Source organism: Anoplopoma fimbria, chromosome 6 (assembly GCF_027596085.1).
Source record: "Anoplopoma fimbria isolate UVic2021 breed Golden Eagle Sablefish chromosome 6, Afim_UVic_2022, whole genome shotgun sequence".
NCBI classification, from domain to species: domain Eukaryota; kingdom Metazoa; phylum Chordata; class Actinopteri; order Perciformes; family Anoplopomatidae; genus Anoplopoma; species Anoplopoma fimbria.
The window spans coordinates 19,791,941-19,808,176 of NC_072454.1; the positions used below are offsets into that span (position 1 = coordinate 19,791,941).

The 16,236-nt window shown below is 39.3% G+C and overlaps 2 protein-coding genes across 2 annotated transcripts; both read left to right on the forward strand.

Annotated features, from left to right (window-relative positions):
- The first annotated feature begins 2,792 nt into the window (after nucleotides 1-2,792).
- On the forward strand, nucleotides 2,793-12,470 carry fam83ha (family with sequence similarity 83 member Ha). The gene is given in 7 exon segments (XM_054600639.1): nucleotides 2,793-3,055; nucleotides 4,125-4,569; nucleotides 4,680-4,844; nucleotides 6,499-6,623; nucleotides 6,758-9,011; nucleotides 9,013-10,692; nucleotides 10,790-12,470. Coding segments are annotated over 6 exon segments (4,680 nt in total). The 5' UTR covers nucleotides 2,793-3,055; nucleotide 4,125; the 3' UTR covers nucleotides 10,802-12,470.
- Nucleotides 12,471-13,597: 1,127 nt separating this feature from the next.
- Nucleotides 13,598-15,441, forward strand: LOC129092755 (androgen-dependent TFPI-regulating protein). Its single transcript, XM_054600770.1, has 5 exons — nucleotides 13,598-13,750; nucleotides 13,867-13,992; nucleotides 14,082-14,183; nucleotides 14,290-14,405; nucleotides 15,276-15,441. The coding sequence occupies exons 1-5, from the start codon at nucleotides 13,598-13,600 to the stop codon at nucleotides 15,439-15,441; spliced, it is 663 nt and encodes a 220-aa protein (XP_054456745.1).
- The last annotated feature ends 795 nt before the right edge of the window (nucleotides 15,442-16,236 follow it).

Sequence of the window (16,236 nt, forward strand, 5' to 3'; positions counted from 1 at the left end):
AATTTCAAAACCACAGAGTAAATGTTCCGCCTGAACCAAGGACCTGCCAACTGACATCTCTTTTTTCTTCCCCTAGAGCCATGCAGCTAGCAGGGCTAAAAAAATATAATTTTTGGCCACCTGTTGAGGCATGACCAAGCCCACATTAAAAAGGACTTGCTGTCACCCGTTCAACCCCACCCTCCAATTAAAGTTGTGCTTTTACCGTTCACCATCAAAGCATTATGTGGTGAGCTATTGGTTTGACGTCATCCATCCGTGTGTTTCCTCTCGTGCTGCAAATTAAATATTCCCTTGTGTTACAGTACATTCACCTAAACTGTTTTTTTTTTTTATCTACCACTGACCTCTTTACAGCAGATACATGGGAGATCCATAGTTCTGTTTACGGTGTTCGGGATGGTCATTGAGGCCTAAGCCTCACTGATTCGCATCTGTCACATCAGCATTGGTGTCAAAATGTCGACATTTATTCTGAAGGGTCGTTTTTTTCTACAGTGGGTTTGGCATAATGGAAGCTCAGCCTTGAGTTTGATAACGTGAACTGTTTACACTGTAAACTGACCCCAGGTGTAAAGACTTTGTCCAAAAGGCTTACACATTATGAACTGTATCTCTTAATGCTTTTATTAAACAAGTCTTATTCCAGAAGGCCTCCACGTGGTTACGGTTATAAGTAGCTAATATCTAATCTACTCTCGCCTTCATTCACCTTATCGGTTCATTTCAATGGAGATTATGTTATCACATACATCATAACAGTTACACTTTATGTGTTTGATACAGACATTTTTGGAGGTGTTTTATGAAGGGGGAGGGATCCAGCTAGGATTCAGTGATTGACCAAGTTCATGTTTCATAACCAAAGCTGTCAGTCATAAAACCAAAAGGCAGGTCACCAAATTTTTTAAATACCTACTGAGGTTGAAGTCTGCAGCGGGGGAATGCTTCCCTGTGGTATGTAGTGTAGCAACTATCTATCATTGAACATTCATTTTGAGTGATTCTATTCCTACAGCTCCTCTGTGTGTCTGGGTGGTGTTTAAAGGAAAGAATGAGCGACTGTCTTGAAGTCTTTACTTGAGCAGTTAGGTTGCATCACTTCCTTTACTTTAGTCATCGGATTTCTTCTTGTCGAGGCTATTTTAAGTCCTGGAGTGGAGCACCCATTAAAGGAAAACCACTGTATTTGGTCTGTCTTCCTCACTCTCTCCTTTCAAGGTTTAACAAAACATGTGCTACAAAGTCCTATCATGGAGATACTGAAGGCCTTCCTCCAACTTCAAAGTCATTAAACCACAGGAGATTTACATCACAGACTGTCTGGTGAGGTAATGTCATTTCAGTCTGTGGACAGTACTGCAAATGGTGCAAGAGAGATTGTCAATGAACCATACAAAGAAACAAAATAATGAATGTTGGCAGCATGTTGGCAGGAGAAGCTTATCCCACAGGCTTGGATGCTTTGTCCTGGCCACCTTGTGCTGCTCCTCTCTTTTTGTTTTTATTACCAGACTGCACCTTCATGAAAGGATGCCAATGTATTCTTTATAATAAACATCCTCACCCAGTATCTCCATTGTTTGTGGATTTCCTCATCACACAAAGAAAAGGTTTTTTACCCTCCAGGCGTTTAAGCCACACAAAGGTAGCTACATACTATGTGGTTGGTTTTCTATTAATTCTCATTCCAAGAAGCCATTTCTGGGCTTCTTCTTCTTATTTTTTGTATTGCCGGTCTGATCACTTTTTGGTTAGCCATTCCCCCATGCAATGATAGGTAGATGGGACAGGGCATATGGACCCTATGCTGTCATCAGTTAAAGGCTGAGTAATAAATAGGCAAAAATCAAAGACTCATACAGTTAAAGAAGTAACCTGTTTTTCACTGTTCCAGTGCAGTAAATCCAGTTACAATGGCATTTCCAGGGAAACAATTATTAATGACTATTATAGGTTTAGGATTAAATCTAATTATCTATTGGTGTATATATTCCTCCACAAAAGCTAATTATCATGAGGGGTCATTTCTTATTGCCTATAATTAAGCGTGGGCCCCTTCTGACAACCCCAATTATTTTTTTCATATACAAATTTAGTAATTAGCTTGTGGTGATTTGACTAAGCAAAAACGTATTTAGCAATAGGCAACATGTAAGCGAAATTGAAACAGAAAATATAAATGCCTTAAAACTCTCTACAAGAAGGGACCTCAAGATTAGTAACCTTATTTTAGTTTGTATTGTACTTAGGTAGTACATATTATCACACACATTTGCAATTAGTCAAACTACCACAAAGTATTTGCCAAGTAACCCAAGTGTTACTTATTAACAGCTGATAATTGATCTAAAAGGCATTAGGAAAGTATTTATAAACCATTTATAAAGCCATTAGTTACAGCTTTTTAACTATTTACAGGGTTGCCCATCAGAAACTGGTATTCCTTTTGGTCACTTCTTACAACAGTGAAGCTCCATACTAATATCGGTCTATAATTTCATTTGAAAGAATGCAAGTTAGACTGTATGTATGTAGAGTCACATAACAATGAGTTATGATAAGTGCTTTTCACATTAACACATTAATGCGTGTAAGTAGGAGGTTAATGGAGCAACCTACCAGTGTCTGATATTTAACGTTAATTAGTATCGTCACAGTTGATAGCTGCAGTAGCCAGTCAGCTGGAGTCGCCAGATTACAGCTGTGCTGAGTCCACAGATGTGCAGAGTTCAGCTGCTTCGGGACAAGCATGGACACAGAGCTGAAAAGTGAACAATCTGTGTGGAGCTTAAGTCGAGGCGGGGCGAAAACATTTTTTTTTGTCGACAGCAAGTCTCGCTCTCTGTGTGCTGTCTCAAACATCCTCGCAAACATGCCTCAAGCATGACAATAAACTGGTTGAGCTGGGTTACGGGGGGGAAAAGCGATGAAACCGAAGAGTTTCGACACATGGACTAGAAGCAGGTCGCAGCTTCGGAGGAAAACATGGCGAAGAGCAAATGAGGAGCTTAAAGTTTAACCGACGAGAAGCTTGACGAGTAGAATAAGTGAGGTAAGTTCTCCGAATCACGTCAGGCCTGTAATACACCGAGTTACCCACGTTAAGTGTAACGTTTTGTTACAGCATATGGTTCTGCGGTGTTACCTGGCTTTACTGAAGTCTCTCTGATATGCCATATTGGTCTCAGTGGGAAAAAAAAAAGTTTGTTAAAAAAATTCCAGAATGGGACTTTCAACACCTATGTGACCAAAAGCCGTTTAAAGTGTAAAATATATACTCTTAACTTCTTCATGTCGTGTTTTGCTTAGTTTTTAAATGCTTTGTTTTGTTGGCAGTTCATTTATGTTGCTTTACATGAACTTGCAAATGGAGACTTGGCCGGGCTTTTGGCCAGAGGGAGGAGCCGCACCCTTAACCTATCTATCCTGTGGTTAGATTCCTTCTTCCCCTCAGCCGCTAGTGCTATAACGGAGAGGTGTCCTGGGGTAAAGGCGTCATCTCTTAAATGGAAGCTACTAATCTGTGTAGGAAGAGTTGAATCCTTTCATTTAAGCGTATTGTGGTAAAACTAGCCGTAGGGCTGGGTGGCATGGTTGGAATAAAAGTCATGATATTAATAAAATCCTTCCTTTCGGATTTTGGCAAATGAATGTAAAATCAGTCCACATGTGAAGTAGTCAAAATGATGCTCAATCCAACGAACAGTTATTATGCACTACATCTGAGACTTCCAGTTCAACGTGTAAAATAAAAACTGCAGTATTCATTCACATGGAGTATATATAATTATGTAAAATGACATCAGGATGTGATCATCTCATAATATAATTGATCTGTCAGGCAAACTGTCTAAAACCCAAAGGTGTTCAATTTACTATCAAATAAGACATAGGAAAACCAAAAGAAATGTACATTTGAATGGCTGGAACCAGGGAAATCTGGGGATTTTTGCTTGAAAAGTGACTATTAACAGATAAGTTATCATCAAAAGTGTTAATTTTTAATCAATTGTTTCAGCTCTAAGTAAATGATCATTCAGAACTATCTAGCTAGTGAAAGTGAAAATGATTCATACTCATCTCATGACTACTTTTGCCGTCGCCCTCTCTTTAAAATACAGAATGGCACATCGCTCTCAGTGTTCCTCTGCTGGGGATAACCCCCTGGACCCCAACTACCTCCCCCCTCACTATCGGGAAGAGTACCGCTTGGCTATCGACGCACTGATCGAGGAGGACTTGGAGGGATACTATAAGTTCCTCAAAAAAGCAGATGTGGTGGACTTCCTGTCCTCACCTGAAATTCTGAATATTCAGAGCTCGATTAAGGACCCTCAGCAGATCTACAACCCTGAACAACAGTTTCTGGAGCTTGGAGGAGATGGCTCCTCAGACACTTACTGGCCGCTTCACTCCGACCTGGACGCCCCAGGCTTGGACCTTGGCTGGCCTCAGCTGCACCACTTCATTGGGCCCACAGAGGTCACAACTCTGGTCAACCCCCCTGAGCCGGAAATGCCGAGTATTAAGGAGCAGGCCAGACGACTTATCAAGAATGCACAGCAGGTAAATCTTTCATGTTCTTGGCGGAGGGAGACATAATAAATGAATCATCAAAGTGTGCTTCTCCTCTGCAATTTTCAGTTTGGTCTTATTTGTGCCTTTTATCTCTTCAGGTAATTGCTATAGTGATGGACATGTTTACCGATGTTGACATTTTTGCTGATATCCTCGATGCTGCCAGGAGGAATGTTGCCGTCTACATCCTTTTAGACAAGCAGAATGCACATCACTTTGTTGACATGGTGTCCAATTGTAGAGTCAATCTACAGAACTTTCAAGTGAGTACATATTCCTTAAAAAATAATAATTATATTATATAATAATAAATAATACAACAGAAAAGGCTTAAATTCAGTTAGTCTCCCACCTTTCTTCAAACACTCCCAGTCATCACAACCCACCCACCAAAACACACAGGGTTTTTTGGAAAGGTTTTTAAAAGGTCTGAACCTGAAATAGTAGTTAATTAGTAATTAAGTAAAGTTTAAATATCTGGAATTTTAAGTGATATCCTTATTTTACAGAAAGTAAAGACAGTTTTGAATCTAGAAACAGTGAACCTACAAAATTACTACAAATTCATATTTGCATTCATATCACTTTGACTTACTGAAGCTGAAAAACATGCGGATGCAATGTTATGGCATTTCTTTTGAAAACTGAAAGGTTAAGTCTGGTGATATTCTGTATTTTCTTATTGTCAACAAATCTAGATAAAAGACCCAAAACAGCAATTGATTTATCCTACAAACAAGTACTGTCTGTGTATCTAAAGTTTAAAATAACTTATTCCTTAGTGCCATAGAGGTTGAAAAACAGTTGAAAAATGTATTAATGAGACTCAATGTTGCACTGGGTGTCATGTTCTCTTTTTATCCAATGAACATAGGCACAGTGGATTACTTTGAGTCACTGTCCCGCCGCTGTAAATACTCACTGGAGCACCAAATGTGTATTAGTCCGCTGCCGAAAATAGTCCACAACAAATACACTTCTGATTGATTAACATTTGCTAAAAATTACAGTGCCAAGCTATATCTGTGCTTATATTTATGACCCATTTTTAATGATATTCCTCTTCTGAAGAATGAATGTTTGGGCTTTGGAGCAGAGAGCCATAGACAGAATAGGGAAGTCACAAAGATATGAGTCATGGGGATTAGTTGGCAAAAGTACAGAATATCGCCAGACTTATCCTTCAACAATCTTGCTTTGTCCATATTAACCAAGCTTGTGAAGAAAAGCAGAAGTACAGTTAGGAACAGTACAGCTGTTGCTAGGAGTAACTCCATCAAACAAACAATGAAACTTATCATACATTGTTTTTCCGAACATTTTGTGGCTGGCTCGTACGCCTAACTGACTTGAGTAATGTATTATTAGAACTGCATATAATGTTTTTAGGATGTTTTTTTAGCAAACAACAGTCAACAAGATATTTAAAAACATCTTCATCTTGCTTTTTCCAGCAATGTGAATCTTCCACGCTATATATCAAGCGTTTATGCTGTCTATAATGGTTTTGTTCTTATGTGTGGTTTTTCCTTGTTTATCATTACTTTACATGCTGTATATTACATGTTTGTTTTTACTGTATGTGTGCTTTGTGCCTCTTGTGTATGCCTGTAACACTATGCTATGTTGTCCTATAATACTGCCATTTGAACAAATCTGTCACATTAACATCATATTGATGTTAATTAACATTTTATGTAAATATAGACATTTTCCTATTGATAGTAATCATAGTAACTGCATGCTACTATAAAAAGGAAATTGCAATGCAGCCCTTTTCTATGCTTTATTTTGGTAGTCGTTTTGCTAGAGCAATGCTACCACCTAGCTTGGATTGCAAGAAAAAGCATTAATCCTACCATATGTACTACTTTGTCTTAATATTAATTTTTGGGTGATTTGATGCTTGTCTTGCAGCTTTTACGTGTGAGAACAGTGTCTGGCATCACGTATCACTGTCGCTCAGGGAAATCCTTCAACGGTCAGATGATGGATCGCTTCTTGTTAACAGACTGCAGGGCTGTACTGAGTGGGAACTACAGGTGAACACATTTAAAACTGCCATAGAATGCCCAAAAATACCTCCACATATTATGAATTCATGAATGTTCAGTTTGTATCTGCCATGGATGAAGTGCTTCTATTCATTCTTACTTATTGTCACATCTTTGTCCAGCTTCATGTGGTCTTTTGAGAAGCTCCATCGATGCATGGCACACCTTTTCCTTGGACAGCTTGTATCTACTTTTGATGAAGAGTTTCGGATTCTGTTTGCTCAGTCCCTTCCGCTCATGATTGAAAATGCCATTCCAATGGGAGAGCTTAGCCTTTCACAAAAGAGGCAATATCCAAGTGATAGAACACTGTATAGAGAGCCAAAGAAATTTCAGCCACTGGACAACGCTCAACCAGAAGAATGGCCGAGACATTCCTATGATGAACGCATGGACATAGATTGGAGAATGATGCCCCTTAAAAAGCAGGAGTCCATGCACGGCCCTGCAGATATTTACAGTAGATTTACATCCCAGCAATCTCGCATGGATCCATCTTTTGATAAGGGCTCCTCCAGGAAGCCCATGATGGAAAACCTCGCCTTGAAACGTCACAGTTATACTGAAGATGCTCATGGTAGATACTCTTATCCATTCTTGCAGCAGGGAATGCCAGAGCCTGAGACACAGGGAAGGCCTTCCCACAGGGGGCAGCAGCCTGGACCAGTTCAAGGAAAAGAAGTAGATTACAGTGGCTATGACAAGTTCTGGAACCAAGACTTTTATTCGGAAGATCAGCACTCTGAACCTGGTTTACCACAAGAAATTGAACCACTTGATAACTTTGACCCTGTGCTTAACTACTTATCATCTACAAGAATTGCAGACTTTGACCAGGGCTCAGAGAATTTACTACCAGCATCAGATGTACCATTTGGTTCTTCTCATCCTAGAAGATTAAATGTAGGCCAGCCACATGCTTGTCAAAAATCTCCCACCCCCTCAAATCTAACTGATCAGAAGCAGTTTTTTCAGGAGCCTAATGTTGACCGCAAGGATCCTGTGGTGAAACGGGGGCTAAGGAACTGGAGGATTAGCTCATACCTCAGTGCACATGATAATCCAGGAGATGAAGGCCTGCCATCGTCACCAGCTGATTTACCAGATACTTTTGAAGAGCCTTCTTTCCCCATACAGCAAACACCAGGCATACATCTATCAGTCCCTAAAATCCCTAATGTGAGAGAGTTTAAGGTTCCTGCAATACCCAGGGCAAGTCAAATTCCAAATTATGCCAAAACCACTGCACGAGAACAGCCAAAGAAATTGCCTGATGAACCTATTCCAGTATCAACAGAAACCAAAACAACACCGACACCTTCAGAATCTTCATCCACAACCGAAGTGGAAAAGATAGAGGAGGTAGAGCAAAAGGAACCCAAAACTGCTGTTCTTCGAAGGGAGGATTCCTTCCGTAGGAATTATAATGCAGCTTTACCGAGGAGCTCTAGGTTAAGATCCTCTCTGATATTCAGCTCTCTGGAGCAGCAGCATAATTCTCAAGATACCAAAACTGCTCTAGACCAACAGGATGAGGAAAGTGACAAAAATGAGCCAGGACAGAAGAAACTACCTTTCGTTTCTCATGTTTTGGGACAAAGGAGGCCTACTGCAAGAGAACCTTTTGAATGGAGTCGTTACATGAAGTCATCCACCTGTGATAACTCAGCCACAGACCCATCCAAACCAGATGATGGAAACAGTACACAAGATGATAAAGATTCACCAAAGGACAAAACGTCAAAGGACCTTTCAGAGGTACAAGAATCATTGAAACCACCAGCTGAAGAGCAAGCAAATTCCTCACCATGCATGCCTGAATCAAAGGGTTTTGAGGCCGAGTTGCCCAAAACTGTTCAGCCAGAACAGCCAACCAAATCTTTGCTCACCACTCCATTACATGTAGATATGAGTGATCCTGATGAGAGGCTCCTGTTTTTCAAAGAGTTGGCAGCAAAACGCAAAGCTGCTAAGGCTACAGAAGCTGAAAAGAGCAAGGAGAAGCCTCCGATGAAATCACCAACTGAACTAAAAAACAATACTTCTGTTAAAAAGGATGAGCCTGTACCAAAAGAAACCTCTGAAAAGATGGCTGACGCTTCAACATCTGAGCGTCTATTAGATAAACATGCTACTGCAGAGGATTCAGGGAAAACGGCATCAACAGAGACATGCAAGCCAGTCAGTCCATCTTTAGATGCCAGTGATAAGGCCAACAAGCAGGACAGTCTGGTCACGACTGATCTCAATACCTCCCAAAGCTGTAAACAAGAACAAACCAAAGTTTCAACTGATTCAGAGAAGATTGAGCTGATGAACAGCCAGTCAGAAGAAGCTCTACCTGTTTCTGCGCAAACAGAAGTAAGTAACTCAGAGCAAATCACTAGAAGAGCCAAAGCTGTCAAATATTGCTGTAGAAATGAGTAGCCCAAGTGTTCCACCTACACCAGCCAAAATACACCACACACCACCAAATGCTACTCCTGCTAGTGTTCCTTCTCTTGCACAAGGTACTGATGAAAGTGAGAGCCAATGCCTTGATTCCAACACAAAGGAGTCTGGTTTACTCACTCCCAGTTCAGTGGAGGAACCACCATTTTCTGCAATGGCTGCATTGGATTCTAAAACCCCAAATTCTGACACATTTCAGTCAGAAACCAGCATCTCCTCTCCTCCTCTGCTACCTGAACAAGACACTGGATCAGAACTCAAATCTTCCAACCCATCAGGCCAAAGCTCTTCTGCTAATCCTATTGTGCCGGATTCTGGTTCACAGATCAATCCAAGTCCTTCACCCTCTAGCTGTGCACTTCATTCCACTCCAGCAGAGACCATATCCTCTAATGGTACCCAAGAAGATTCAAGTTCAACACAACGTTCCAGCACATTGTCCCCAAATGCACAGGAATCTGTCAGCCCCTCACCGCCAGAACCCTCCAAATTGACGTCATCTGAGACCCTTTCAGCAGCTGACTCTGTACATGCGGAATCTGATATTTCTCCTGACAAATGTGCTGCCGGTTTAGAGTCAAACACATCTTCATCGCAGTCCAGTTCAAAGATAGACTCTGAACAATCTACCCCCTCCCCAGCAGACACTCCCCCCAAGCAATCTGCAGCAGAAACAAGCTCTCCTGTCCTCCCAGATGTTACTCCAGATGCTTCCCAGTCAGAAAGACAAGCGACCCCACCCTCCGAACTTAACCTGACAGGATCTGTCTCTCCCACTCCTATTGAAACAGTAACATGTTCTTCTCCTCTAACGGAGTCTGTCGGATCAGTTTTGTCCCCTGAGGCTGAAAAAACATGCATTGCATTGCACAGCCCCTCAGAGACTGAATGTCTTCCCAAGCAGATTGCAACAAACTCAACTGAAACTCCAATGCTTCCTTCAACAGAAACGTCTAGCCCAACTGAGCCTACCTCAAAAGTCCCAACAGAGCCAACTCTGTCAAGCAAAACACCTGAATCTGTGACTTTTGAACCCCAACCTTCAGAGCTACCTGTATCTGCTGAAAATAGTAATCTGGACAGGCAGAATGAAGTGAGCAAAGAGCCTGAAATGCCTGACCCTGATGAGATAAAGACAGATGATACTGAGGCCACAAATAAGGTTAATAAAACAACTACACAGGAGTCAGCTTGCAATGAGCAAACAAATGAACAAGTAGGGCAAAATAACTGCTCCGAACAGCCAGAGATCACATCAGATGAAGCCGTTCCTGCATCACCACAGTCCAAGCAGCCAAAATCAGGTCAATCTCGCTACCAATCATCAACAGCTAATGTGCTCTCAAGCAGCAACCTGAGAGACGATACAAAGATTCTTTTAGAGCAAATTTCTGCTAATAGCCAAAGCAGGATCGAAGCTGCTAAAGAGTCTCCTGTAACCGATGACGAGAAAGAAGACGAAGCTGACAAAAATGCCAAAAGGGAAAAAGAAAGAGGGATCAGGTCACTTAACAGAGGGCAGCCTAAGACAAGTCAGGAGCGTGAGATGCTGCTGGAGAGGATTCAGAGCATGAGGAAGGAGAGGAAAGTTTACAGCCGATTTGAGGTATGAATACATTTACACAATTTTTACTGTTACCTATTTAAATGCACTTTGGGTTTCCCTTGTTGTAAACCATTTTGTGTCTCCATTATTTTCACAGATGGCACCTTAAATGGGATCCAAAAGAACAAAGTCAATTGAAGGCTGAAATGATGACCAAGATATTTTCTTACCAAAGACATTTAATAGAAATGGGACTTCGCAAACAAGACATATCGTGTGAAGAAGAAGCAGGGTACCTGTATCGGTGGCACTGAACTTTAAAATGTGTAAAACTACCGGTAATACAAATTAATTCAAGCCTATTGTCATGATAACATGTGCCATGACCAACAAAGGGCTTCTTTCTGAGGGTGAATTACCAAGTTGCTACAGGCGTGAAAGGAAAATGGACTGAGGCTACATGAGAGGGAGTCAAATATGATATTACTGACTGCATGGGTCAAGTGCAATGTTTGCAACAGAATGTGTCTGGATTGAGGTCTGACCTTGCCTTTTTTGCAGCAATCACAGCCATTACGTTAATGTTTGCTGTTTTTAAGACTAAATGTGATGTAAAAGTGTAAAAGACCATTTAAAGTAGGGTTTATGAAACTGTAATATATTGTTGTTTATATTGTAGTATTTCCCAACCGTGTTAAACAATGATGTAAATCACATGTGTTTGTGAAGCCAGTGAATACATAAATTCCTATGCATGCAGGACTATTGTTATTCTGCTTTAAATTGTAGCTTCAGGTCTTTGGTATCTGAATCAAACATTGAATTAAAAAAATATGAACAGACATAAACAGAATTGCAGTTTAAATATGATAGTTATTAATAATGAATAATTGAACACTGTACAGAACATACTGTTTATTGCTTTTTTCCCCCCAGTCTATTATCCAGTAAGCCTTAAGGTTTCATGTCAATATTTCAAGCTGCACCTGGTTGCCTTAAAGAGTCAGTTCACACAAATTATCTGAATCATCCACATTTTTTTTTATTTTAAAGATTGGTGAAACAAACAAACATGTTTCATGTTGAATGAAAAATGTTACTTTTTAAGTGTTTAAAGCCAAAGCTACCTGATTGGCTAGATGCCAGAGGGCTAAGTGACTACACAGGAATTCACTTCTTTAAATGAAACTTGTCATACCTGTACACTGAAATAAGAAATTCCAAAACTGCAAAGACTTTACACATGCCATTTGTAAATGAAATTTCTCTAAAATGTGTTTTTATATCTTCTGTGTGACTAAGGTTTCAAAATGTTCCTGAGATGTATAGACATTTTTTAAAGCAGACGTTTTGACTTGTCATAATATGAAAAGCACAGGTGTTCAAGTACTTGTAAGCCATGACAGCGTGAACGTTAGGCAGCATGAACAAAACCAGGACCCTGAAAAAGCAGCTAAATGGAATACAGCCATAATTCATTTTAATACTTTTACTTTTCTTGCTGTGACACAATGTCACAATGTCTTCAGTGAAAAAGACCCATTCTTTTAATCCGTCCCTAAAAAAACATCTTCTATTTAATGTTCCGAAAATGACATAACTTCCCGGAAACATCAGTTTTGTGAGTAATTAGGTTTGAAACATCTGCCAAAATACGACAGAATGACATTTTAAATGTTTTTGATTTATGCTTGATTGAAAGTCAGTGGATTAATGAACATGTAGTTCTTTTCCGCTTAATGACATCATGACTAATTTACCATGTGAAACACAAGACATCCCTTAATCCGTGTCTCACCACAATGACAATTCCTCTAGCACCACTGAGAAGTAGTGAACGTGTTGTGTGGTGATTGGATAGTTCAAATTCCTCTACAACTTAGTGTCTATTTATCTTACTGTAATACACAGTTCTAACTTACGTGCTTCATTCATAAACATAAACATATAAAAGAAAAAGAACAGCGTAACCATATTACTTGTACATAATCACTATTCCTACTGTATTAAATAAGGCAAGGCAGGTGTGTGCTTGGCAGGATTCAGGAGGAGCACCCTCTGCTGGCCAGTGATTTGCTATTTAGTCCACACAGCCTTGGAGCAAAAGACAGCCTTTTTTTACAACCACGCTAAGGCCACGAGTATCTGTCTGTCATGACCATCATGCAAATCCCTAAACACTTAAAACACTCACCAGAACACAAAATCAAAAGAATTATTAAACAATTTTGCCTTTTTTGGACCTAAAAAGGCGAAATGTAGTCTATTATTATCTGCCAAACAACATATATAATATTTGTACCTTATGATGAGTTTAGTTTTTTTTCAATTTCACAATTTCACAAATTAAAATGTGTTCCCCCCCAAAAGGAGGTCATTCAGGTTCAAGCTTAATTCTAAACAGCCTACCTGATGCTGGCAGAGATTTGGTATGTTGCTCAATGATACTTTAGGATTTCAGGACATGTTATGACAACTCAGAATCAACTCTGGTTCTCAAGTAAATGAAGAGTTTCCCAAACATTTACAAGCTTCACATCTTCTAGTCTAGTCTATTTTGTGAAGATGAATTCAAGTGTATTTGTAAAATGATGATGATTCAATTAACTTAAACTGGTTCTCTTACTTAACTTGAACTGATTTTCTTACTTAACTTGAACTGATCAGCTTACTTAACTTTGCACGAATTCTCTTGCAAAACACTATTAAAGCTCTCACTGTGAATCAAATTGGCTCCAGTCACATGCTACACGGCGTTGGTTATGAAAGAAGGACTCCTATGCTTCATAAGAAACAGTGGGCCTCTTGTCTCCGCTGCTTGAAACGTCTTGATAAGCTCGTGCTGAATTACACTAATCTTTAAAGAACCTTCACTACCCGAAGTACCTCAATTTGAAGGAAACATCAGGAGTAGTTTTTGCCTGTGTTCATTTTATTTTTGTTGGTTTGTTTGTTGTACATTAGAATGACTTCAACCCAGAGGAGACTGTACCACGTTGCAGCATTCAGCTGGTATGCATTTATTGTGAAGAGTCTCATAGCGAAGGAAGGAGAGGAGTTGCCACCAGGAATCTTTGTTTATGGAGGGCCTTGGAAGTACCTTACTTTTTTAAATTTGGTGAGTACATCACACTTATTACCTAATCATAATAGTAGTAATAATTTACAAAACCATATATTGCAGAAGTGAAAATGGATAATGGAAAGCAATTATGTTGTCTTGTAATATTTCAGTTACTACAAATGTCATTCTTTGGACTGGCCACCCTGAATGACCTACACGCTGGGGAAAAATCAGAGAGCACCCTGAACAGATGTAAAGACTTTCTCTTCTCTGTCTTTGCCTTCCCTGTGGGCATGGTGAGAAACAAAAGTTTTAAAATCCTACATCTTTTTAATCATTAAATAAGAATTTTACATTAACTTCATGTTCTATGTATTTCATTTAGTTTGTTGTTCTACTTTTCTGGACGATCTTTGCCTATGACAGAGAATTGGTCTACCCCGCCACTATTGACACCTTCTTCCCTCCCTGGATAAACCATGCTATGGTCTGTAAATCTGCATTTTCAAGAAACATATGCCACAATTTGAATAATCTTTATTTCTTTGTCATAAACCTTCACTCATATGAGTTATTCCCATCCTGTTTCTCAGCACACATTTGTCCTGCCAATTTTACTTGGAGAAGTGCTGGTGCAGCCTCACATCTTCCCACAGACTAAATATGCTCTCGCAGCATTAGGAGGTGTGGGCTCGGCTTACTTATTTTGGTAAGTGGTAAGTTTGGTAAGGCATATGCAGCAGAAACATGACAAAGACACAGCAATTTCACAGCATTTTAAAACTATGAAATCATTCTTATTTTAATATTGCTCATTTGAAACTGACTGTATCTTTCATATATTTTTGAGGGATCAGATTTGTAATATTATTTGAACCAGAAAGATGTAGAAATACTCATCAGTAATACTGCGCTGAGTAAAAGTAATGAAACAAAACAATATGCATCTGTACTGGTCAGTAAGGTGTACCAATAATATGACAGACAAACAAAAAGCACAAACAAGATGTCACTCAAAGTCATTATAATGGATGCAGATGAATAGATATGCAGCACTGCTTTAAACTTTAAAAAAATAAACCAGTATTATAAAACTGAAACATTTCTACAACTTAGAAGAAACAGATTGTAAATCCCAAACGGAGTGAAAAGGATTTAAGAAACACTTACACAAAGAGATATAGAGGATGATTCATGAATTAAATAAAATAAAGTTTAAGTTTAGATATAAATTAATAAATAGATTAAAATCAATCTCTCACATAAGCCAATGGGGCTTATACATTTCAGTGTAAAAATGTGTCTATGTTCTTACTGTAACTATTCTATCTTGAACCAACAATAGGGTAATCCTTGTGTGTGTGATGGTGCAATCCATAAATATACCTGATCTTGTGAGATTCTTTACTGTGCTGTATGTTTTGCTGTCACAATCTTAAAATATGTGTCCTCAGTGTCAATGGATGGAAACTATGTGCCAGTGAATATTTTGCACAGTTCTTTGAGACAAGACAATACAATATGCTCTGACAGAAACAGTGATACTGTGTATTTGTTTCTCTCTAAACTTGTTCTGCAGGATTGTATGGGTGTACTTGTCAGTTGGGATTTGGGTATACCCCCTTCTTGCGCACTTCAGCACTGCAGGTCTGGTGGGCTTCTTCTTTTTTAACATGTCGGTGGTGACATTGCTCTACGTGCTAGGAGATAAGCTCAACTGCCATGTTTGGAGTAAGAGGCATTGAATTTATCACTGGGGACAAAAATAGGATCACATGTTAAATGTTGTCTCATTCCATTCCCTCTGTTTTGTCTCCTTTACTCTAGGTAAGGACATGGACAAAATGACAACGAAAGCAAAGTAATTCAGCCTCTCTGCCACATAAATATAGTCAAACAGTAGACCTAAACCCTTAAAGTGAAAGTCAAATGAAAACTTTATAAGCAATAAAAGGCCCCATTACTCAAATAAATACTCTCAGGGGTTTTGAAGCTACAACCTTCGTTGAACTATATTGTATAGTTTTTTTACCTCGACGTAAATGTGTAGTTTTACAGGTCGACAAAGGAGTGGGCTATTTAGCCTACACTTGAATAATGCAATTTAAACAGCATAGTAACCCCAATAAAGCAAGTACCATTGGCAGCAACTTCACAAGTAATCCTCCTGATTATAAATTATTATTGTCATTATTATTATATTCATCTTAAGCAGTTTCTGATTCAACAAGAGGGAGACTGAATTTAATCAGATATCATCAAATTGATATTAAGCACCGTTGAGTCCCCCGTTTCACAAAGTGGAGGTTATTCTTAATTCCTTACCAATGTCATGTTAGACCTGAATAAAGTGCATATTTTTCCATCAGCGATGTAACATCTGGGAGCTGCAGGAATAACTTGACTTGTGGTAATCCAAAACGCAATGCTGAAGAGCCTGGATTTGATGCCTTCACAAATCTAGATGAGTGCTTTCCATCAAATTCTGTAATTGTCCTTATGTTTGCTCTGTTAAATCAGGCACCATGCAAGTCTCTGAA

Coding starts and splice junctions, on each gene's coding strand:
- LOC129092755 (XM_054600770.1), top strand. CDS start 13,598: ATGACTTCAACCCAGAGGAGACTGTACCACGTTGCAGCATTCAGCTGG. Junction 13,751..13,866: donor ACCTTACTTTTTTAAATTTG/GTGAGTACATCA, acceptor GTAATATTTCAG/TTACTACAAATGTCATTCTT. Junction 14,406..15,275: donor GGCTCGGCTTACTTATTTTG/GTAAGTGGTAAG, acceptor CTTGTTCTGCAG/GATTGTATGGGTGTACTTGT.